Here is a 25,786-nt window from a genome sequence, read left to right on the forward strand (position 1 = left end):
GAAATTTGGCTTTGATTTATCTTCATTTAAAAACAAACTTTCGACACACAAAAAAACTTTTAAGAAGGGATTTAATTTCGTTGAAGCATGTAAGGCACTTGCAAAGAACAGGAATATGTTTAAAATATCGAAACACATCGAAGATCTTATTTAAATATTGTATGTATTGCTTCAGGGATTTGTCATTTGGAAAAACTGTAGACTAAATAGATTAGCGGTAGCATTTCCATGCTGTTGTTTATTGATATCATCCAAAATCTGTTTTACAAAAATAGTTATATAACTTGTGTGCCGCCCGGAAGTTTGCAGCAATTTAACAATTCAGCAAATTTAAATATGTATGTTTTGCAATTTTACAATGGACACGTCAGGTTATTAATATTGAACTTTAATCAGTGGAGTTCTACCAGGATAATCGAATAACAAACTCTATTAAGTGTGGATCTACTCACGTTCGTATCAGTGCTCCCGCAGAATCTGCAGTACTAATTGCATGAATCACTGTGTTTGTGGTGATCGAAATAGATTATGTACATCAAATGTTTATTCGGTTCATAATATATCATCAGTTATTGTACCACTAAATTGTACTTAACTTATCGGTATTTGAGGTAACTTCTTTAGATTTAAGCCATATTCGTTTACTCATTCTTATTTTTGTAGTATTTTTTTAAATTTTATGTTTTTTTTTATATTTTCTTTTCACGGATTTTTATAGTAAAACTCATAAAAACGAAATCATAAACCTAATAATTTCTAACCTAAAATTAACACGTGACTAACGAAGGTTAATTTCTTTTAACGAAACGCCTATGCATAAGGTATCAAACCAATTTAAATTTAACGATTCGCGTTTAAACCAAATAAATAACTACTACTAAAGCTCAATAACGGAGGAAACTCAATCTCGGATAACTGATACGAAGAAATTAAAGCCTCCCAACTTCATCAAGAACCATCGCGGGGTCGAGTTGCCTCCCAATTACTCCTGCTTCAGGGCACCCAGCTCCTCGAGCAGCTCCTGCAGTCCCTCGGGGAAACGACCAGCGTCCACTTCCAACGCCCAGTAGTGGAGTTTCTCCAGCTCTCGGCGCAACTCGAAGACGGCCTTCTCGCGATCGCTGACCAGTTCCTCCAGATACTGATAGCGCAGCTTCTTACGTGCTCTGCATTCCCGTGCACTCTGTCTGCTGCGTTCTGTGAAAGTTCAGGTGGGTTGTTAGCCTTTTGTTTTGGGGGATGCAGTGATTAGACTTACCTAACTTTGCCTTCATATCGATCTTCTCAGTAGACGCCTTGCGGCCTGGTTTACGTCCTCGTTTGCCGCTTTCCTTTCTCTCCTGAAACAATGAAGTGAGAAAAAAAAAGTTAAGCCCGTGTATAAAGCTTTTTACTTTGGATTTTTATGTTGTTATCATTCCATGTTATTTCCTAAAAAAGAAAAAAATGTACTAAATTCAAAACCGAAGAAAATTCAGCTTGTATTCACCTTAAATATAAACTTATAAAAAAATATTCTGGATAGAATTATCATCAACGAAAACTCAATTGTTTCTAATAAACAGTTCGGATTCCAACATGGACATTCGACCACTCATCAACTTTAACGTCAAACAAATTTGATGATTTCCAACAAATCTAAAGGCCAAATCAACTTAAGCCCAGGGAATGTCTGAAAACTCCGAAAACTCAGTGATGTACCAAAAACATGCGTACCACTCAGAAATTAATTGTGCGTCTCCCATTATTTGCGACTAAACTCAAAGTAAACTCAAGGTGCAGGAGACAATTTGTTTTTGAGCGAGAAAAAGCAAAGCACAATCTCTACTCTTTCAGTCTCTTTAGTGATAGCACAAAAATTCACTCTAGAATATTTTAAACAAAGTATGCTTTGAAAGCAGACAAGCTTAATAAGTGCTTTACGAAAACTTATAGTTGTGGATCTTAATGCTAAGTATGCTGTTTCGCTCAAGAAAAGTAAAGAAGTTCCTTGACTGAATGGGTCAAGAAATTTCCTACAGAGAGCCCCATTTGAAATGATATTTTTTCTCAACTACGTACTGCGATCAGCAAAATACGATTTTCTGGACCATTTCTGGGAAGAAATTTTTCACGCATCGAGATAGGCGATTCCGTTTCTTGTCAGTAGCAAACCAGCCTTAAAGCGAAGTATGCACGTCGACAGAAAAGTAATAGCCTATCTCGATGCGTGGGAAATTTCATGCAAGAAATGCTCAAGAAAAGCATTTTTCTTTGATCGCAGTACGCAGTTGAAAAGAGATGTCAATTCAAATGGAGCTCACTGTAGAAATTTTTTTGACCATTTCTTGCGTTTATACTTTTCTAGGGCGGAACAGCATACTTAACTTAAGGCCGCACGGGACGTCATTATAATCACCCTATCCATTTGAAGAAGCAAATATCAAATTCTACTCCATATATCGATGTGAAAAATGTATCATATAATTCTACATATCAAGCGTGTGCTGAAATAAGGGCGTAAGTCACATAATCGATTTCTCTTCATCGATCCTCTCTGTAAATAAAAGTGACAAGATACGCGTTTGTTAGCATTTTTCACTCCAGACCACTTGGCAGCGATGCAATCTTGCGTTCTGAGCTGAAAAAATGCTGACAAACTTGCGTCTTGTCACCTTTATTCGCAAAAGAGAGGATCGATGAAGAGAAATCGATCATGCGACTTACACCCTTATTCTAGCACACGCCTGATATGTAGTGCAAAACCTATTCAATGTTCAGCTTCATCGCTTCACTAAAACACGAGATTTGAGTATAGAAATTTCTTTCGGAAAATTTATTTGCGTTTATAATTATTTAAGTTCCTAATATTACTGAAAACATGATGAGAAGTGTAGTTGAGTATAAATACCGGGTACCCCCGTTGGTTTGACCTCTTTTAATCTGAACACTTTTCAATTTGAATCCCGTCAATCTATACATCGTTCAAACGAAAAATGGTTTAATCGTCATTTAGCCTCATGGAACGGAGTAAACGAAATGGAACGCCGTGAAACGAAATTCAGACTCAAAACGAAACAGCCAAAGAGGTAACCAGAAACACGGCCGTAGGGTGACTAGAAATTCAAATCAAAAATGAATCTCGATGGTTGCATTCATTCGAATTAGCGGGTGTGCAGCCTAGTCCGCAGTTGAAAAGTACTGTGCAAAAAGGTAGGACAAAAAACGGTCAAGAAATGATTCCACTATGGAAAGTTCTTGTGCAGTCCGCAGCTGATAAGTATATCCGATTTCATGAAAACCCAAGTTAAATTACAGAAATCAAAACTGAAAAAGTTGTTTTCTCTTTTCAAATAGACAAATCGAAGAAAATAAAAACATACAGTTCTTTTATTTGCCTTTTTATGCGGCTGTGGGATTTTATTTTCTTCGATTTGTTGTTTTAAAAGGTGAAAACTACTTTTTCAGTTTTGACTTTTGTAACACTTTTACTTGCGCCTTAAGTGGCAAATCTAATGGGTTGGAAATTTTCTCGACTTCCCAGGACATATAGTATCTTCGTACCGCCACACGATATACGCATGCAAAAATGGTCATTGGCATAGTAAGCTCTCAGTTAATAACTGTGGAAATGCTCATAAGAACACTAAGTAGAGAAGCAGACTCTGTCCCATTGGGTACGTAACGCCAGAAAGAAGAAGAAGAACTGTCAAAGCGTGAGCCAAACGAACATGCGTTACCATGTAATATTTTCCTTTTTTAAACTTTCTCAATGCGATATTGAGTTGTTGATTTTTTCTGCTGTTTATCTATTTGGAAATGTAGCTCATAGATCTATGACAAAACAAAATACACTTATTTAGCGATGAGGAAGTCGAGTCCGTGTTACAGTATTATCACAGACAAACAGACGTAACACTTAGAACAAATCTCGATCCAAATCATAGTCACGAGGACATGTACGCCCAATGCTAGAATTAGTGTATTTGGCCGACGGGCCAACAGATGGCGGTAGTGTGTAAACGTCAAACGCGAACAAATACGATGCGAGCGCTACGGGTGGTGGATTGGCCACCTACCATATTTTTGAATCGACCGTTAAAAAGGTGGTCGATGGACAATGATGAGAGTGTGACGTCTGTTTGTCTGTGGTATTATATTCGACGCCGAGCAAACTCAACGCACTGCTGGTCTGTTGCCAAAGCATTTCATTTTACTTCCGCTTATCTCTCATATGAAGTATCACTAATGTTAACCTGCATATGTTGGTTAACACCTTTTCTGCCAACACTGCAAAGACCGATGAAGAGAATTTTAAAAATTTATTAAAATTGTTCTGATCTGGTTTTTAAGCTGGATATGTATAAAGGCTTTTACTATGTCTTACAATAGGAAAATAGGGAAGGAAGTATTCAAAATTTTGGTTGGTCCTCTTGATGCTTATCAGTAATTTAAAAATTACCAGTTGAACCACTATCATTTAGAATGTTTTTTTGGAGTTTCCTTCAGCAGAACTCTTTTGTGACTTGGCCACTATTTTTTTTTTCAAGGATTGAATTTTAATGCAAGGTCTTTAAAGTCACTTTGTCAACCTAAATAGTATCTGCAGTCACTACTTCTCTTTTTCTCCTTGCAATACAGGTACAAAACATTAGAGGCACTAAAGAAACTTTCAAAGTCTCTTCCACGATTTTTCTCCAGGTATTTCTTCTCCGATTCCTAGAGAGTTGTGTTTGATCCTTTGCTCGCGTCGCTTGCTCCTGCGGGGGCGGGTGATGTGAGCAGGATCAATCGTGTCGCGCGTCGCGAAGCAGGTTAGTAGTGTTTGATCCTTTGCTCGCGTCACTTGCTCCTGCGGGGGCGGGTGATGTGAGCAGGATCAATCGTGTCGCGCGTCGCTCGCGTGGCATGATCTATTAGTGTCGCGGATCGCGAAGCAGGTTAGTTGTGTTTGATCCTTTGCTCGCGTCGCTTGCTCTCGCGGGGGCGGGTGATGTGAGCAGGATCAATCGTGTCGCGCGTCGCTCGCGTGGCATGATCTATTAGTGGCGCGGTTCGCGAAGCAGGTTAGTTGTGTTTGATCCTTTGCTCGCGTCGCTTGCTCTCGCGGGGGCGGGTGATGTGAGCAGGATCAATCGTGTCGCGCGTCGCTCGCGTGGCATGATCTATTAGTGTCGCGGATCGCGAAGCAGGTTAGTTGTGTTTGATCCTTTGCTCGCGTCGCTTGCTCCTGCGGGGGCGGGTGATGTGAGCAGGATCAATCGTGTCGCGCGTCGCTCGCGTGGCATGATTTATTAGTGGCGCGGTTCGCGAAGCAGGTTAGTAGTGTTTGATCCTTTGCTCGCGTCACTTGCTCCTGCGGGGGCGGGTGATGTGAGCAGGATCAATCGTGTCGCGCGTCGCTCGCGTGGCATGATTTATTAGTGGCGCGGTTCGCGAAGCAGGTTGGTAGTGTTCGATCCTTAGCTCGCGTCAAATAATTTATCATGGTCTAATCGCTTATCAAAGTGAATCCTGTGACCCAACGATCCTCCCCATTAACAAACATCCCTCCCAGTAACCTTTGTGGAGATGCAGAGGTAAACACGGTCTCCATATAGCAAAGGTTACACACTAACATTCCTTCCTCCAATCCCACCTGACTGCAAGGACGTGGCCGGCGCCGTTATTGACCCTGTATAAATAGAGGCACTGAATTATGCACACTGAAGAAGATTATGGCCAATCCCAGCCGAACTTCTAGTTGATTCTTTGTGCATTTTCACTGACTTCGGTCAATCACGGAATAGCAACCATTGATATGTGTAGTCAGTCTAAGCTAAGCTAAGCTAAGCTAAGCTAAGCTAAGCTAAGCTAAGCTAGGTATTTCTTCTCCGATTCCTAGACGAAAACTTTCAAGCATTTAGTGATTTCATCAGAGATTTCTTTTGAAAAACCTTCAGGGACTTCTCCAGGCATCCTTCCAGAAATTGCTTTTAAGATTTGCCATATGTTCTCTCAGGAATTTGTCCAGAAATTCCACCAGAGATTTTTAAGAGATGCTTCAGAATTACGCCAGAATTTGCTCCAGATAATCCAACGCAATTACTTCCAGTAATTATTAGGTGATCCTTCAGAAATGTTTCGGCCAATTCTTCCACTGATTACTCCAGTTGCTACTCTACCAGATAATCCAAAGACTCCCAACAGGTGTTCTTCCACAAAAAAAGTTTAAAGTTTTATTCTAAAGTTTGTGAAAAAATCTTTAATGAATTTTTTCGGGATATCCTACAAGAATATTTCAAGGAGTTCCTACGCCGTTTTTTTTTGAGTTTTTTGCATTCGTATATCGTATGGCAGGTACAATTATGATCTATGCCCAGGGAAGTCAAGGGAATTTCCATTACGAAAATATCCTGAACCGACCGGGAATCGAACCCAGACACCTTCAGCATGGCTTTGCTTTGTAGCCGCGGACTCTAACCCCTCGGCTAAGGAAGGCCCCTTACAAAACCTTTATTTAATTTTTATCCTTATAAAATCATATTTAATTGTTGACGAAATTCACAGAGGACATCCTTAAGGTCTTTTAATAATCAATAAATTAATTTCTGAAACAAATCTTTAGAGTAGCATCTGAACTGAAGGAAACTTTAGACAAATAGCTGGATTAGCCTCTGATGAAATTCCTGAAAAAATCTTGAAAAAATACATACGATAATACAAGCAGTAATACTTGTCAAAATGCCCAAAACAAACACTACAAATGAATAGCTAGCCGAGTTCTCTGAAAATTTCTTATGATTTTGTTGCTGATTGGTTGCTGTATGGTCTCTTTCTAGTTCCGTTTCGGTCTCTTTTTGGTTTCTCTTTTCGAGCGTGAAGAGTATAAACTTTCTATTTTTAAGACATTCAATCGCTACCAACCCTGCTTCAGCAAAATATTAGACTCATTCTAATGTATGATTTAGCGTAACTTTTGCTCAGAATTCGATAAGACTGGGAGCATAAATAACAAAAATACTAAGAATCATTTTTTTTTTTAATTTCTTTATTAGTATCATTCCAAACATTACATTCATTTCTTATATCTAGGTGTTCTGTGTTATTAGACAACACTATCATCCTAATTTGGTAAAACAAATTTAAGATTTAATTAACATTTTGTTAACAACATATTACATTTCATTTGCCGTAGCAGTTCAGTTTTTTTACAGGTGAGTTGATTTCACCTGCTTATAAGAGAAAAAAAAACGTTTTTAATATACTTAACCTAACTTGACCTAAACATATAACTCATTAATCGTGGCAATATAAGATTGTAACGATTTTTGCCTGAAATTATTAATGATTGTATTTGTCATTTGTTCCAATGGTTCAACATTGGATATTCTATGTAACTCATTGGTACTATACCAGGGAGGAAGCCTCAGAATCATTTTCAAAATTTTATTTTGAATTCTCTGCAGAGCTTTATTCCTGGTATTACAACAGCTAGTCCATATTGGTACAGCATACAACATGGCTGGCCTGAAAATTTGTTTGAATATCAAAAGCTTGTTCTTAAGACAAAGTTTTTATTTTCTATTAATAAGGGGATAGAGACATTTTACATATTTATTACATTTGGCTAGAATGCCCTCAATGTGATTTTTGAAAGTTAAATTCTTATCAAGCATGAGCCCTAGATACTTAACTTCATCTGACCAAATTATTGGAATCCCTCTCATCGTGACAACATGTCTACTTGAAGGTTTCAAATAAAGAGCTTTTGGTTTATGTGGGAATATTATTAGTTGAGTTTTGGAAGCATTAGGAGAAATCTTCCATTTTTGCAAGTATGAAGAAAAAATATCCAAACTTTTTTGCAATCGACTACAGATGACGTAAATCACGTAAAGATCACGTAAAAGTTGATGAGTGGTCGAATGTCCATGGCGAAATCCGAACTGTTCATTGGCAAAAATTGAATTTTCGTTGATGTGGGCCATCATTCTGAACAAAATGATCTTTTCAAAAAGTTTACTGATGGAGGAAAGCAAACTGATTGGACGATAGCTAGAAGCTTCTGCAGGATTTTTGTCTGGTTTTAAAATTGGAACAACCTTAGCATTTTTCCATTTGTCAGGAAAATATGCTAATTGAAAACATTTGTTAAATATATCAACTAAAAATGATAAGCTACTTTCTGGAAGTTTCTTGATGAGGATGTAGAAAATTCCATCATCGCCAGGAGCTTTCATATTTTTGATTTTTTTCTTGATTGAGAATATTTTCGAACTCCTGAGTAACTTAATTTTCAATTGGACTAGTAAGTCCTAAATTAAAATTGTGCGCACTTTCAAACTGCATAGCAAGTTTTTGACTTTTTTGCAATTTGTTAGTAATAATTTGTTTTCCTCTTTCAATGCCGGTACTGGCTTCTGAGGTTTTTTCAAGATTTTAGATAATTTCCAAAAGGGCTTAGAGCCAGGGTCCAATTGAGAAATTTTATTTTCAAAATTTTTGTTTCTTAATTGAGCAAAACGTTTCTTGATTTCTTTCTGCAAATCCTGCCATATAATTTTCATAGCAGGATCGCGAGTGCGTTGAAATTGCCTTCTCCTCACGTTTTTAAGACGGATCAAGAGTTTAAGATCATCGTCTATAATCACGGATTCAAATTTTACTTCACATTTTGGAATTGCAATGCTCCGGGCTTCAACAATGGAATTTGTTAAAGTTTCAAGAGCATTGTCAATATCAAGTTTAGTTTCTAAAGAAATGTTAACATCAAGATTAGAGTCAACATACGTTTTATATACATTCCAGTCGGCTCGTAAATAATTGAAAGTGGAGCTGATAGGATTGAGAATCGCTTCTTGGGATATTTGAAATGTAACAGGGACATGATCAGAATCAAAATCAGCATGAGTAATCAGTTGGCTACAAAGATGACTAGAGTCGGTTAAGACCAAATCAATCGTAGATGGATTTCTAGAAGAGGAAAAACATGTGGGGCTATCAGGGTATTGAATTGAGAAATATCCTGAAGAGCACTCATCAAATAAAATTCTGCCGTTGGAATTACTTTGAGAATTATTCCATGACCGATGTTTGGCATTAAAGTCACCAATGACAAAAAAATTTGACTTATTGCGAGTCAATTTACGCAAGTCAGTTTGGAGCAAATTAACTTGCTGCCCAGAGCATTGAAAAGGCAAATAGGCAACTATGAAACTATATTTACCGAACTGTGTTTCAATAGAAACACCTAAAGTTTCAAAAACTTTAGTTTCAAATGATGAAAACAGTTGATGTTTTATACGCCTATGAATGATGATTGCAACTCCCCCACATGCCCCATCAAGTCGATCATTACGATAAACAAAAAAGTTAGGATCTCTTTTGAGTTTAGATCCAGGTTCTAAATACGTTTCGGTAATAACTGCTATATGCACGTTATTAACCGTAAGAAAATTAAACAGCTCGTCCTCTTTACCATTCAAAGAACGAGCATTCCAATTTAAAATATTTAAATTATTATTTGGATCCATTAGAAAAACGTAATCCAATAACAATTTGATTTGTAAATTTTACACCTACTTGAACTGTTTCAGTCATAGTGGTGGCTTTGAACATTGCATCAATCATTAGATTCAATTGTTCAGTTAGAAAATTTAAATCAGAGGCAGACATGTCATGTGATTTCCCATTAGAATTTCCGGTAGACGAAGAAGCGGAGTTGGATCGAACAGGGGAGGAGTTCGAATTTCCTGCTACGATATCGGCAAAGGATTTACCGTGGGTAGATACATTCGAAATTGAAAGATTCGAACGGCTACCCGACGGATTAAAATTAGTTTGTGAATGAGCATGATTATGATCTTCCTGATGGGTATGATTCATGATCAAGCGATCGTTAACAGAAAAATGAGCATTGTTCGATACTCTACCAGGCAAATTCCGGAAACGACCGTTATCGTAACGGATATTATCTTTCATCTGCCTGGCACGAGCTTCAATGAGCCTTTTGCGTGAAGGACAATTCCAAAAATTGGACTTATGGTTAGCCCCGCAATTACAGCATATGAATTTGGTGGTATCTTCTTTCACTGGACAGACGTCTTTGGCGTGAGAAGAACCTCCGCAAATCATGCATTTAGCATCCATGCAACAATTTTTTGTACCATGACCCCACTTTTGGCACCGACGGCACTGAGTGGGGTTCTGGTAATTTCCTCCAGGTTTCTGGAAATGTTCCCATGTCACACGGACATCAAACAAAAGTTTTGCTTTTTCTAAAGCTCTTATTTAGTTCTTTTTTGTTAAAGTGAACTAAATAAAATTCTTGAGAAAGTCCTTCCGAACAATGCCAGATTGGGTTCTCTTTTTCATAATGATTACTTGGACTGGGGAAAATCCAAGTATATCATTTATTCCATTTTTTGATCTCTTCAGGTGATTTATAGTCACTTGAGAGACCTTTCAAGACAACTTTGAACAAACGTTCAGTTTTGTCGTCATAAGTAAAAAAATTGTGCTTCTTCTCTCTCAAGATGTTTGAGAAGAAGTTCACGATCTTTAAGAGTTTCCGGCAAAACGCGACAGTCTCCTTTCTTTGCGATTTGGAAGGAAACCTTGATTCCCCTAATGGAGTTCAAGATCTCCTGCCTAAATTCCCCAAATTCGGAACAACTGACCACGATAGGCGGCACTCTTTGCTTTCTCACTTGAATCAAAGAGCCTGGGCTAGAGGCTGCTTCGATTTGGTGTTCGGAAAATTTGTCTAGAGCATCGAAATGATTGCTCATTTCGATCAATTATTCATTTCACCCTTGGAAGAAAGTTCGCATTCCGGGGAAACGTCCTTTCTTCCATTCTTGCCACGTGTAGTGACAGTTTTAAAACCCAAGTTTTGGAAGGAAGTAGTGAATTCAGAGATTCACCCTTCCTTTTGTTTGTTGTTGATACCATGTTTAGTTAATAAACGAAAGAAGACGTGACCTTCAAGAGGTTTTTTCCCAAGACGGTGTCCAAGAAGGATTACCACCGCTTGCTTTCACCAACGGGTACAACGAAAAATCGAAGGCACGGGTCCAAACAAGGATCGTAAAGGGATCAATAGTAGAAAAATAGTACTGAAAAGTACTGTTTTAGTAGCACTGAAAAGTACCGTTTTTAATTTTAGCACTGAAAAGTACTGTTTTTGTAGCACTGAAAAGTACTGTTTTATTGCTTTAGGTAGTTTTTAAGAAAACTTCCAAAAGCAGAGAGAATTCGTGTACGCACAGCACGAAGGTACGATGCGCACTCATACTAAGAATCATATTGTCTCTTAATGTACTGTGTATCGGCTTTCATTGTTAGACCCTCCGGAAGGAGGACTAGGACTTTTCAGTGAATATATAATCTAATGTCGAGTAATTTCTCCGAAGTTAATTTGCAAACGGATTATAAAATATATACAACACTAATTTCGATCGCTAGTTTATCAATTGCTGCTAGACGGGTGGTTTAGTTTGTCACAAAATTGAATATAATTTAAAAGACAAACATTTGTTTGACATTATATAAATTATGTTTCAAACAGATATTGAACCTCCTCTAAGATCTTAGCCAACTGTTTAAAACCACGTTTTGATGGGTTAAGATGAAAATGTCAAGACGATTCGGAACTATGCTTCCCATTTTTGTGGACCAATTGCTCACCATCAGCGAGTGACCAACCGATTAATTTTCCAACTCAAACGACTATCTGGTTCTCAAGATTAGTGCTCTTGAAGCTTACACATGAAATCATCACTTTGGTTTATATCATCTCAAGATATATTGTGAATGGCACTTTGAATCCGCAATTACGAAAACTACGAGATTTACAACGGTTCTGGACCGAGCTGAAAAGTATCGATTACAAATTAACTTGGTGTCGAATCAAAAGTATCGAGTATTTACCCCTATTTACTTGGATCCCTAAAGTGGTGGTATGACGCTAAAATGAAGAATCATTTTTTTAAGGGTTTTGAAGACAGAACAACTATTGAAAATATAAAACATGGAAATTCACTTTAAACCATCAAGTATGAATGAAAAATCAACCAAATATTCACAAGTGTACAATTTAAATGCGTATCACAAATCTGCAGTTGCATGCTCACGGAGTCGCAGTTGGTTTTGTGATATGCATTGGCTTGGGATCTAATCTCTCCCCAATATAGTCAATGTAACCTCGACACTCTTGGATTACATACAGCAAACGGTGGCAGACAGCGACGCGCCTTTCCGTTACGCCTCCGAACCCGATCCAACCATTACACCACCACCAAGTCACAGTAGGTAGGTACCCACATTTGGTTTTGCAGAATTTTGCGACGTAATAACCGTTTTTCGACTGGCACGAAGAAGCACCGCTAAACACGACACTAACGACGACGACGACGACGTATACCCGACTCGAATGAGAGGCGCAATTTAGAATGCCGGTTGCGACTTAGCAACAGGGAATATATCTAACTGCGACACGGAGGAAATCGGAATGGGAAGTGGGTCTTGTAAGATGACCACCAATTCGAAGCCCGTTTTGTGAAGGGCCAAGCCCGAGAGATTTGACCTACTATCGATACTGACCTGTTTACCAGGCGAAACAACCGATGCGTAGATGATCTGTGTTACGCGTCTATTCGCTGTAGCAGAACTTCACAGCTTCGGAAGCTCTTCCGGTAGGGACACTCCACAGTTCGGCGGTCACCACCCCCAAACAACCAGCAAGTGCACGGCACTTTGGCTTCCTTGGATACCTCTGGCGGAACACGGACTGAGCCCGGGTACACTGATCACGGTGGACACAGCACGGAAACCACGGTCGACGGAGAGAGAACGATTCTCGATGTGATGTTACATTGGAAAGATTTAAAACGCAACTGATTCATGCTCGCTTTGGCGACCAGCCCACTAGCCGTGTAGAGGATGGGTGACCCAAGCCACCGAGCAACAGTGCTGTATAGTTGCATGCAGCCGATGCCGCTCTTGTGGGGTGCTCTCTCCCGCTCACTGCGTTCGATGCTTACGCGGAAGAGGTTTCCAAACATTGCGTGGCGTCCCATTTTCAGTATCATTAGTTGCCATCAAGATTTTTTTAAACTCTTACATCGATGGTCGGAGTACAGCAATTATGGAGTCGAATAGAATATATAATGCAGAATTATTTCCAAGAATTCAATAGGCGCAGCCAGATGTGGTCAGGGAGGGGTAATTAACCCCGTAGCCGACGAAAAATCAATTCAAAATAGTTTGTTGCGAAGATTAACATTTTGTTTGATTGTGGCCAGTATCCATGCATCTTCTTTTTCTAAATATATTGAATTAAAAATTTTTCAATGGATGGACGATGAATTCGTCCAGGAATCATTCAAGGGGTTTCTTTACATATTACTCCACTTGTTTTTGTTTAAAAATTTCCGACCGTAACTCCTGATTTTTCATGAACAAAGCATGCTGTGTTTTCTTGATTTTCATGTGCATCTGAGAATTCACTAGCAAAAATGCTTCGTTCGTCTTTTGGTATAAATGTATGATATATTTTTGTTCCAGAAATTGGAACAAGGTTAGATAATCTTTCCTGAAAAAAATTTTCTGGCTAGAGATGCTAGTATTAGAAAGTCAGCAGAAATTAATAACGTCAAACAATTTTTCAACTGGGCTGTGTCGCAAAAGGTGAAAGACCAATTTAAAAAATATTGGGAATTTATCTATACAACTGAAAATTACTATTCAGAGACGAAACGACGAACGAAGCATTTTTGCTAGTGAATTCTCAGATGCACATGGAAACCAAGAAAACACAGCATGCTTTGTTCTCAATAATACAAAGAAACGAAAATCTTCTGATGTTAGCAACCAAAGACAATCTTCCCGGTTGAAAAATAGATAGTATTAAGATGAAAATGTAAGTTATATACTGAATAATTGAATAAATAAAATTAAAAAATAAAATAATAATAATCTTATTTGTTCCATAGAAAAGAAAAAATCCCTTTTCAGTGTAATGAAAAATTGAGGCAGAAACAGTTGTTTTTTAGTTTTTCTTAGCGGTGTAATTTTTCATGAAAAATATCATCCATTCCGACTCATACTTCATTAAAACCAATCCCATATCTTTTTTTCAGATGTTTTAAAATATTTGCAATTGCTTTGATAAAAAATCTTTGTTTTCCGATGCTTCGATTGAAATATGGGTTTTCAAAGAAAAGGCTTATATGGTCATTTTCCACAAAATTGGCCATAACTCAAAAATGAAATAAAGTACATTTCAAAAATATCAACGATTGAAGCTTTGAAATTATCTTCTCAATAATATTTTTTTGAAAATTTTCCACGAGTTGGAGCATAGTTTTCCGGCTTTTCTTTTCGAATTTTCTCAACGGTGGAAAATTTTGTGGAAAACTGTTTCCAGTTAATATTTTTTTTTATTCCTGAGAAAATTTGCTTTCATTTTCATAAAAAAAACTTTGTTCCTACGATGCTTCTTTCTTGAGTTATGATTTTTCAAAGAAAAGGCTCAAAATGGCACATTTGCACATTTTTTACAAAATTGGCCATAACTCAAAAACGAAATAAAGTACATTTCAAAAATTTCAGCGATTGAAGCTTATGAAATTATCTTCTCAGTAATATTTTTTTGAAAATTTTCCACGAGTTGGAGCATAGTTTTCCGGCTTTTCTTTACGAATTTTCTCAACGGTGAAAAATTTTGTGGAAAACTTTTTCCAATTATTTTTTTTTTTTCATTCCTGAGAAAATTTGCTTTCATTTTCATAAAAAAAAACTTTGTTTCTACGATGCTTCGTTATGATTTTTCAAAGTAAGTAGTGTCAGAGGAAAACAAAAAAAAATCCAGCTGAGTTTTCCGGGAAAATAGGCGACCCTCAATTTTTCTCTGTTTTTTTTTATTCATATATTTATAAGCCCTGCCTGTGGAAAAAGTTTCATGAAAATCTGAGACCCTTCGGCCCACTTTGTACGGAAATAAAAAAAAAACCAAAAATGACATTTTTGCGTGTCTCAATGACCAAATTATGTGTCGCTAATAGATCTGGGTTGCTGAGTTTGAGGCCGTTCTCAATTACAGTTATTCTTGAAGCAACAATCTTAATTGAACCAAGAGTAAAAATATCCAATGCAATAAAGCTAATGAAACCATATAGTAACTGAGTTACCTTTAGAAACTGAATTTATCTATACATTAGAAATTCACTAGAATTTCCGGAAATAGATTTGAAAAATTCGAACATTTTTAAGTAATAGCACAGGAATCTGTGGTCGATTTAATCAGATATTGCACTGAGGATACCTTGCATCATTTCTCTTGACAGGTAATTCCTCAGAAATTCCTCAATATTTGTTTTAAACATTCCTTTTAGATTTCCTGCAAGAAAATGTACAGCGATTCTGTTCCAAAAGATTGCCTGAATATTCCTAGGATTTTCTTTTCAACAATTTCTTAAGAAATTCTTCTTGACATTCTTTGCAGGTGGTTAATAGAAATTATTAAATGAATATCTCTTGAAAATTTTCCAGTTGTACCTTTTCTGATTCTACCAGGGAATACTCGCGGCATTACATCAAAGAATTTTTACAGAGATTTTTGAAGAAATTTTCTCCATTTTTTTTAAATCAGCTCCGGAAACAATCCATTAAATTAAAACAATATTTTTTTTTTTTCAATAATCAATAATTAGCGACGAACGTCAGGAAACCACAAAGAATCAAACCAGGAATTTCTCTAAGGACAATTTACAGAAAAGGAAATTCCTCAAAATCTTTATTATTGTACAGTAGTTTCTCGATTATATAACGGACCAAAACACTTTTGGCGTGAATCATGATATAATGAAAAAAAGTATTTTCCTGTCATATGGTTTTCATTTAAATATCTCAGAACTCAAGTTAATCAAATAAACAGCTTAGAAGAAATAGGTCAAGTAGCAAAATATTGATTGTTTGTGGGTTATCATTTACCGTATAATATGTGAAAATCATACTATTTCCATGGCGTGATATAAATGAAAACCGGACTAAAAGAGTGTGGAATAGTAAGGTGAGATAAAAAAAATAAGTAGTGATAAAATCTAGAAACTACTGTATTCTGTAAAAAGTTATTTTAAAAATTACTGTTAGGTATTCTTCTGTAGTTGTAGAAGAAATTTCTGAAACAATTTTGAAATTTTAAATGGTTCTATAAAAAATTCACGTAAAAATCTTTGAATGAATTTCTGATGAAATTTCTAGAAGTGTGTTCAACCCGTATAGGCCATATTGGTATAAATTATTCTATACAATATATTGTATTTGAAAAAATATTTGTGGAATAAATCTTAAATTGATAGCTGAAAAAATAGGCAGTACCCCTGAAATAATCCCTAGTAGAGTATTGGGTCTAATTGCAGAATGCATTCAAGTGGAAATACCTTTAGCTATCTGATAAGATACTCCTGGCGAATTCATTAGTAGAAGTATTAGATTTATGTTGTATGCAATCTTAGTAACACTCCTGAAGAAATTCTTAAAATATTGTATGAAATGTTTGCTAAACTTCATGGAAAACTTGAGCCTAGGGAAGTGTATCCCAGCCGGTGATTTTTAACACATGAGTAGCACTTATTCTTGGTAGATTAATATTTTTATACTTTTTGTTGTCTTTCGGTGAACGACAAACATCAGCATTAAACAAATATTCCTTTTACTCCTTTAAGGAGAATTGAGCCCTACGAAAACTTTCTAAATATCTAAATAGCACAGCTTACAGTTGGCTCTTGAGTAGCCCATTAACAAGTTTTCGAAAATATTTTTACCTGCTTTCAAAGTTGGTGCTTCGGGGATTCCTTCGGAAAATTTCTTGGACAGATAGTTTGTGAACCCTGAGGGAATATGGGAAATCTTTTAAATATTTTCGAAATCTTTAGTGATGATTCCCGAGTAAATTTTCGATTAAGCCTTTATATTTTTTTTCGAAAATTGCTGGAATTTTTGGAATCTACCCATGTTTCTGAACCGCATTTTTCTTTGGCGGTGGTTTTGGTATGATCCTTTTCAGAAGTTATAACGGATTATTTAAAACTAAACATTACATATACTTTGCAATTGGATTAAATGGGCAAATTGAAGTGAAATTTGCGAAAAAAAGAAACACGTCTTCTCTGTGAGAATCGAAATCACGACACCCTGTTTATTAAATGGGGCACGTCAACTCTACACCACGAGAAAAATCTTGGACGCAGAAGTAATCCTGAATTCGACCCGTAACGCGGGTAGATCACCTTCTCGTGGTGCGTTACGGGGTAAGATCTACCAATTTTAACCCTAGTCTCATCTTGTTTGTCGGGCTAGGGTAATATGTTCTGGTAATTCAAGGATTTGCAGTACAAAGTCCTTGTTACTGGCAACAGTTTCTGAAATTTAATCTATGTTATCTATAAGATGGTTAAAGCCTCGGAGTTGGTCAGTCCCGAGACTACACTTGAAGCCAGGATAACAATCATGAGTATTAACTCTACAAGGACTGTTAAGTACTGGTAACTCAAGGACTCACGTGAATGCTGATTACTAAACAAATTTTCTAGCTTGATACAGTTTTGCTGCTAGCACAAAGCCCCTTTTTTGTAGTATTTTTCTGGGACTAATCTAAAAGCGAAACAAGAATGGGACTAGAGTTCCGTTGCATGGTCAAATATCAGTAGTACTGATTTGGTTCCTCAGAAATCAAATCGATTATGTTTGCTAAGGGGCGCGCCTTCGCTGAGATGTAAGTTTCTATGAAGGGTGTAAATAGCGGGACCTTTTCATCACATTCGATTTTCATCAGTCTCTGAGGAATCGAAACAAGAACTGTACATAAATCGATGCTTCATTACCTATCAATGGAAATGGAGTAATGCGACATGCACTATAGTGTGTATATATATATATACACTAAGGATGCGGGTAATGTCACAATAGATCTAAATAATGGTCGCAGTGGCGCACCCGAACATAAAAAAACCTGAATTCGATTTCAACTTAATAATCACGTGGTTTCACTTCAATTTGTCCATTTCATCCAATTACAAAGTATATGCAATGTTTAGTTTTACGGTAGGTGTTCAAACTTCCGTTCGGTTGGATTACGGCTAAACGATAAATCATAATTAAAAAGTAATGGATTTCTTTGTGAAGTTACTTGGTTACTTGGTAGATCTCGAACAATATGTGGTGCTTAAAAGACGTATTTTTTGTGTGTGCCTGTCGAGTCGTTTAGATGTTTTAACAGATCAATTTCCATTTCAAGAATTTGCATTTTCAGAAGTCCATGGAACGGTTGAAATAAACATAGAGGGTCGCAACTACAAAATGGTTGGCCTAGAAGAGTCTACTGGTATCTCGAGATGAAATCCTGAGAAATTTAAAAGGAATTTTTTTGGTAAAATCCTTCAAAGAAATCTTTGCAGTAAATTGTGGATTTATTACTAAATAAGCGCACAATGAAAAAAAAAAGATTATGTTCTTTATTTTGGAAATTATTTTGCAAAAACTCAGAATAAATACACAAATAGGATGCGGCTATGACCATGTATTGAAGTAGATTCTAAGCTAAGCTTCAAGAATACAATAACAGATTAATATAAATACAATAAATCAATAATCTAATCTTGATTATTTTTCAAAGATACTTCTTCTTCTTTCTGGCGTTACGTCCCCACTGGGACAGAGCCTGCTTCTCAGCTTAGTGTTCTTATGAGCACTTCCACAGTTATTAACTGAGAGCTTACTATGCCAATGACCATTTTTGCATGTGTATATCGTGTGGCAGGTACGAAGATACTCTATGCCCTGGGAAGTCGAGAAAATTTCCAACCCGAAAAGATCCTCGACCGGTGGGATTCGAACCCACAACCCTCAGCTTGGTCTTGCTGAATAGCTGCGCGTTTACCGCTACGGCTATCTGGGCCCCGACATTTTTCAAAGATAATTCCAGTTGAATACTCATTCAAGAAACAGCAAAAAAATAATTACATTTCGGATGTGAACGAAAGTTTAATTCCTAATAGTTGTACTTTAATTGAATATAAATGTACCTTCGTCTTATGTTCAACATTATTGAAAACAATCAAATAAGGTTAAACACTTTTGAAATATAGTTGGCATCCCTCTAGACGGACAACACGACGCAACACTCCTATTTGGCAGCAACCATGCGTCAAATGCATCCATAAGGGTTCTGTTGGTGGGGGGTCTGCTCCTCCACTTGCAGTGTTGATTCTACTGTTGAGTTACAGTTACATTTACCAAATACAACAAGTAAACCGTCTACGTGAGCATACGTGAGCGCGCTCACACTAGAATAGACTGAGCAAAAACAAATCTACTACGCATTTGTTTTTGGTTCCCGCTTCGGCTTGCAGATTGTGGCGTATTTATCGTGCCACTTGCAAAAATTGTAAACTTCTCTCCGTCCACAGAAACACGTTCCCCACCACCACTGCGAACGCCTATCAGTTGCACGGAGTTTCGCAGTATTCATCTGAAAGTATCAGTACTACGCAGAAGGCAAGTAGTACCTACATGTCTATGCTGTATTTTTAAAATGCTTCTTCTTCAAACTGTGCAGCAGGGGGCGGTGGCAGACAATGATATGCGTTTTACTTGGGTTCGGTTGGATCGGTGGACATGGAGGTACGACGTCATATCTACAAAGGCGATGAATGTGTGAACAGCTTTAGAAGGGAGCTCTATTAACTACGCAGTTAACCAACAGTGGTGCGCAACTGTGACCACCCGCACGACATTCGAAGTTTTGTGAATCGTTTTTGGAATATAAATAATAAATGAAATCGAATGAACTACGTCAAGTAAACTTGACGTAATTCATTCAACCACTAGGCGTTTAATGTTATATGGATATTTTTTACTTTGATTACAAAAAAATTGTCACAATTTGTAAAAATGCTTTGCGCGAAGTTTATGAGACCAAATTGAAGTTCTACTGTAACTAGGCTATTAAGAATAAGCGACGAACTCTTTTAAACTTCATCATGTAGTGATCGTAGAACAGATTGTTTGTAAACATTTCAAAATTGTTTAACGTTTTTGCTCAACTGATTTACAGAAATTACGTTATTTCGTTTATTATGTTGTGGATCCCACACTATCCAATTTAGTCGTATTATCAAAGATACCCCGTTGTAATGCACTCTTCTTATATTCTAATAATGAACTTATCTTATCTTATATATCGAAAGCTTAACCGTCCTATTGTTTTCCCATATGAGAATTCACTAAAAAAAACCCATACATCAACATCGAGTTATATGATGTCAGAAAATAAATAATTGAAAAAACAGACACAAATTTTGTCACAAAATTACTAAGAATACTACTACGAAAATTAATGTTTAACTTTCATGGAATTTCGGCATGGGAAACTTTCCAGCAATAAATTCTTTCTTTGATTTTGATTCAATGTTTTAAGTATTCGCATGAATAAATGTATTGCTTAAACTATATTAATTCAAGAAAACTCATTGTTTCATAAATTATTTGATTAATTTCCAACAGATTTGTAGCAAATTATTTTCAAATAAATTTTCGATATTATTCATAGAATTTAAGTACATATTATCAAATTCCTCAAGGAATATAGAAGGGTGGAGTCAGAACTTTTGCAAATCTCATGGAAATTAGTCAAATAATATTGTTCATACCTTTAAATCGAATTCATCCTGGTGGACATCCATTCCTTCTATGTCTACTTTTTATTAGCAAGTTGATTCCGGAATACGTTCCCGGGTTTGCCAAAAAAATGTTACTTCTGACAAATATAATGCTGGGATATTTCACTGAAAGTTCTACTAGAAATTCTTCTGTGAATTTCTTTCAATATTTCACAAAAATTTTATTACAAATTCTTTTGCGTTGCTCATCAATGGTCCTTAAGAAATATTTCCAAAATACATCACAAGTTGCGTCAAATTCTCCTTTGCTTTTTTTTCTAGAAATTTTGCTTTAAATCTCCGGTTGATTCATGAATTGGAAAGAAAATTGTTTTTGAAACATCTCTTGCCTTCGAATCTCCAAAAGAAATTTGTTGAAATACCCCTGGAAAACTTTAGCTTCCAAAGTTAGCACAGCGGAAAAGGAATTTGTAAACAAACAGGTAAAAAAATAACTGGGAAGGGGGAAAGGATATTTTAAGATTATTATTATCATTATTATCTTTATTAAGGAGATTTTCAGCCCTATGGCTGGTTCATCTCCGTAGATATTTTAAGATATTCATAAAGAAATTTTTATTGATCTTTCCTAAAACACTTCCTAAGAAATAATTTTACCAATTATTGTCTGATTCCAAATTCCTATATTTTTGGCCGGGATTTCTAGAGGCTTTCTGGCAGAATCCTAGAAAACCAGAAGTCAACGAAGGATACATATCAAGGATAATTTCTAAAGGTGATTCTGATGGAATCTTAAAAAAGGTAAATTGAAGGAGTTTTAAAAAATTTCAGAATTCTTAAACGTATGGTTCCTGATTTCTGAAATTGCATCAACAAATTTTCAAATTGATGTACAATACATCTTTGGTAATGTTCTTAAAAAATACCGGCAATATTTCCGCGTTTAACTTCTACTGCACTACAAAATAATCGATAATAGACTATTCAAGTGAGTTTGTTTGATATTTCTAATGGTAGGAGAAAATGGTTTTTCTTACATCAATATGTTCACAATATAGTATCATGACACTTCGGAGTTCATACAAAATATTATCTAAGATTATGATTTTATTTTACTTTCAAAAAAAATTCCATGCGTTTTAACATCTATATTTTTTTATTATAAAAGACGATTATGATTTTTTCGACAGGAATGTAGTAAATTTTTCCGAATTAAATGTCAGCTGCAATTATTTAAAAAAAAAATACCTACAAAGTTCTTTCAATCCTTTTTTGTATGTGTTTCTCTAGAAATCTGATATGAAGTGATTCGTAAAGGAATTTCTAAAAGTATTGAGATATTCAGGGAGTAGTTTTTGAACCAAAATATATAGAGTGGATAAATTTTTAAATGTTATTTATGAAAGAATCATGAGATTACCGATAAATAAATGGAATGATTTCTAGAACCAGAAATAATACTTGATGGAATTTCTGGAGAATTTTTTTTGAGAAGTTCAAAAATAAATTGCATAATCTTAGTAAATCGATGAAAAATTTATTTAAAAAAATTCTTTCGAGAATTTTTGGAGGATTTTCTTTTGGGAATTTCGTTAGTGCGGATTGAAGAAAAAAAATCTCTGGAAAATACTCAAATGAATCTCTGGTATATTGTTCACGAGAATCTTAGGTAAACAATAATTTAATTCTCTAAGACATCCCTGAACAAATTACACGGGAAGAGTTTTTGAAAGAACAGTTCAACGGTTTCCGCTAGGAATTTTATATAAATGTTAGATTTTTTTAAACATTTCTTAGTTAAGCAAAGCAAAGAAAATAAAACAAAAATTCCGAGGAAGTTTTGAAGAAATGGGTGATGTTGCTCCTTGATTTTAGAGAAATATAAAAAATGCAGATAGATCTGCGTTGATGAAAGATTGGCTTTTCAGTCCTGACAAAATTAAAAAAACTGTTCTTTTGGTTTGTCCAACGTTTCGGTCCGTTTGGGACCTTCTTCAGAGACTCAATTTTAACTGTTCTTCCTTCCAGATAGATATGCGGAAAACTGTTTTGAGAAATCATGAGAATAACAATTTCCCAATTGAATTCTTTCTAATTGCTCATAACATTTTTGTGGAATATTACGAGGAATATTTAGAGTAACACCCTGAAGATTTTTTTGCGGGAAGTCTGAATAATTTTTGTTGTGATTATTTTCAAACAGCACTGTAGGGCTTCAAAAGCAAACAGTTCTGAGGAATTCGTGAAATGTATCCTTGCTTGGTGATCTTGAAGATATTTTTGGTGATTTTTCTGTACTATTTTTTGGAGAAATACTCAGTAATTGATTCAAATCCTAAACAGATTATTAATGAGCAACTGGAGGACACATTAAACTAACAGTTTATATATAATAAGTACGTAGAGGACCTTTCAAAAGAAATGATCAAAAGAATTTCTAATACATTTTCTGGCCGAATTCTTCAAGAGATTGTTTAAGTAATTCGATACAGATTCTTCGAGAATTTTTCTGGTGAGATCATAAAGTCTGGGTATGGTTTTCTGTGGAAAGCCCAGGACGAACTTCGTAAAAACTGGTAAAAAAGTTCTTGGTGAAAGCACTGAAAATAATGAAAATAATTCATAAAGAAATTCTAATAGGAATCTCTTCAAAGAACATGATTGAATCCTTGAAAAAATCGTGGAAGAATCACAAAGGACATTCCTTGTGATTTTTTCGCTAGAATTTTTGAAGGATTACAAAAAGAATAAATTTGTATATTTAAAACTACAAATGAAACTGATGTGCCGCGAACTGAGACAAAATCACAAATTATTTAAATCAATACAAATCTGTTAAAAATACGAAATTTGTGAAAATCGTGATTATTGCGACCGACATTACATCTGTAATATCTGAAAATAATAATAATACATCTGTAAAAACAGGTATATGCTAGGCCCCCCTAGGCCCCCTCCAGGAAAGTCCTAGCTACGCCAATGTATATCAGTACGATTTTTCAACACATTCGGGTTTTAAAAATAAACTAATGCAATTAGCGAAGATTAGCTCTCTCATTTGACATCAATCAATATTTATTTCGTTGTGCATTAGAATAGTTCCAGCTTATTTATCTCTTATTGTCTCAAAATTGATTTTTTGTAACATTAATGATGATCTAAAATCTTCAATTGGGTCCTAAAATTTTTAATGAAATCTTGTTATTATTTAATAACACGAAAAAGCATGTTACTGTAACTACTTTAGCAATTTTTACCGCTCAAATAATAGCTATAACATGTTTAAACTTTAATTTAAAAATTTGGTCCATAAATGAACCTTGACACTTTTGATCATGTTTGACGTTCGCTTAGTCGACAAAAACACCACAGGGGTTTTAGTTCGACCACTGGGGTTATTCCTATCTGACATTTCGTAAGGGACACGGAAAACAAAATACACCCAAAATTTGAGTTTAAGCCAAAGGATGTGACAAAATCTAAAAAAATGTTTTTTGGGCTTAAACCAACGGAAAACATTAGAAAATTGAATAAATATGTGTTTTTGGCCTAAACTTAAGCGTTTGGTACTAAAATTGGGACAGGGCTTTAGGACCCTATTCACATTTATATTGGATTATTGGATTTGCTATAACTAGGAAATTTGAAATGTGCTTAGAACTATAAAATAAATTAATTTCTAAGTAGATGAAAACACCGTAAAATCGGGTGTAATTGATCAGAAGGGTGAAATTGATCATCGCATCCCACAATTTTATTTATTCTTAATGGAGCACAAATATCAATGTAACCTGCAGTAAATGAACGTTGTTTGTCGTAACTATTATCGAATTGTGTGTTGTGAAGTTGTTTGCCTTAAAGAATGTTTATTACTGTGAAAATAATGTAAAATTTCAAAATCATGGACGGTTCAGTATTGGCAAACATCCATGAACTTCTAGTTCTAAACAAGGATTTGAACATGGTATAAACCTGAAAGTTTGTGAGGATGCTTGAGATATATCCCCAAACCAGGTTTAATCACCAAAACTCAGTCAGTTAGCTGCCCAGTTGAAGGAGACATCTACTGTATTGTATTTCTTTATGATTTGCAATCGGATGTGGACGGGCTAACCTCGCTGTGATCTGCGTGGTCTTAGCGGACTAGCCTTTCAACAGATTTATCCTATTGCGCCTAATATTTTGATTCCAAAAACATGTTTATTCAAAGTTTTACCGTTTTCGTCAAAATGGGAGAGTTTTTCATTGAATTTTAGCAAGCATTTGGCGATAATAAATTGTTTTGCGATAATGATGTCAACTGTAAGTTTGAACAAATAAATAATAAAAAGTAGATAAATTCTCAAGAAAAAAATATTTTTGCGAATACATCGTCTTTGATCCTGAAAAAAATTTGTTTACAAAATTATTTACGCCTCACTCGCTGTTTTTGCGAAATTCTTTTGTTCCTATGATCATGCACATAATCCTATGTATATCGTTCACAACTGTACTCAAATAACCAAAACAAAATAACATCACTAATCGTTTGAATACACACAGACCTTCACCTTCATAGTATATTTTACACAAATGTCACAAATACAAACACGGCTAAACAACTTGCGTCACCGATGGGAAAAATAGAAGTATCAAAATCTTATGGACGAAAACAACAACAACCGTGAAAAACATCCTCATCACTAATTTGGCATTGATTTCACAACAAATGCAGAATTTTCAACAGACTTTTAAAAGGTCCTTTTCGAACCAAATATATCAATGTAAATATTGAAACCCCAAAATTGAAACTTTATTATATGCTAGGATCGAGCACCCTGAACACATGGGAACGTGCCCAAGCGACAATCAAAACAAAAACAAACGAGTAACCTCACCAGCACTCGTCGCCATTTTTGTTTTGCTTGGTCATATGTTCCACGGGGGCATCCTGGCTAGGCACTTCGAATTGATTTCCCATCCACTTACCGGTTGGTTCTGCTCCTCAACCACTGTCAATTCTTCGTAATCCATAATTGGAAATATTTTGCACCAGTTTTCGAACTACACTGCTTAGCTTCCGGTAATATATCTTGGATTTTTCACCAGCCAACACCAATGTGCTATGTTTTGAATAACACCGTTCAGTACAATGAACAGAAGAT

The 25,786-nt window shown here is 35.8% G+C and overlaps 1 protein-coding gene across 2 annotated transcripts; it reads right to left on the reverse strand.

The window, feature by feature from the left end:
* Window positions 1-211: 211 nt before the first annotated feature.
* LOC5569180 (cAMP-responsive element-binding protein-like 2) lies at window positions 212-25,786 on the reverse strand. 2 transcript variants are annotated; one of them, XM_001652710.2, is made up of 3 exons: window positions 25,611-25,786; window positions 1,259-1,340; window positions 212-1,197 (listed from the first exon to the last, which is right to left on the reverse strand). In XM_001652710.2, exons 1-3 carry the CDS (start codon window positions 25,653-25,655, stop codon window positions 983-985), a joined length of 342 nt encoding a protein of 113 aa, XP_001652760.1. In that variant the 5' UTR covers window positions 25,656-25,786; the 3' UTR covers window positions 212-982. The 2 variants fall into 2 exon arrangements, with proteins under 2 accessions (XP_001652760.1, XP_021701049.1); XM_021845357.1 differs by lacking the exon at window positions 25,611-25,786 and adding an exon at window positions 4,442-4,474.

The sequence above is a fragment of the Aedes aegypti genome, chromosome 2 (assembly GCF_002204515.2).
Source record: "Aedes aegypti strain LVP_AGWG chromosome 2, AaegL5.0 Primary Assembly, whole genome shotgun sequence".
Lineage (NCBI taxonomy): Eukaryota > Metazoa > Arthropoda > Insecta > Diptera > Culicidae > Aedes > Aedes aegypti.

What these genes read in the sequence shown, in the direction of transcription:
- LOC5569180 (XM_001652710.2), bottom strand. Translation starts at nt 25,655, where the DNA reads ATGGATTACGAAGAATTGACAGTGGTTGAGGAGCAGAACCAACCG. An exon ending in TTGAGGAGCAGAACCAACCG is followed by an intron (nt 1,341 to 25,610) that starts GTAAGTGGATGG and finishes TCATTGTTTCAG; the next exon opens with GAGAGAAAGGAAAGCGGCAA. An exon ending in CGATATGAAGGCAAAGTTAG is followed by an intron (nt 1,198 to 1,258) that starts GTAAGTCTAATC and finishes GAACTTTCACAG; the next exon opens with AACGCAGCAGACAGAGTGCA.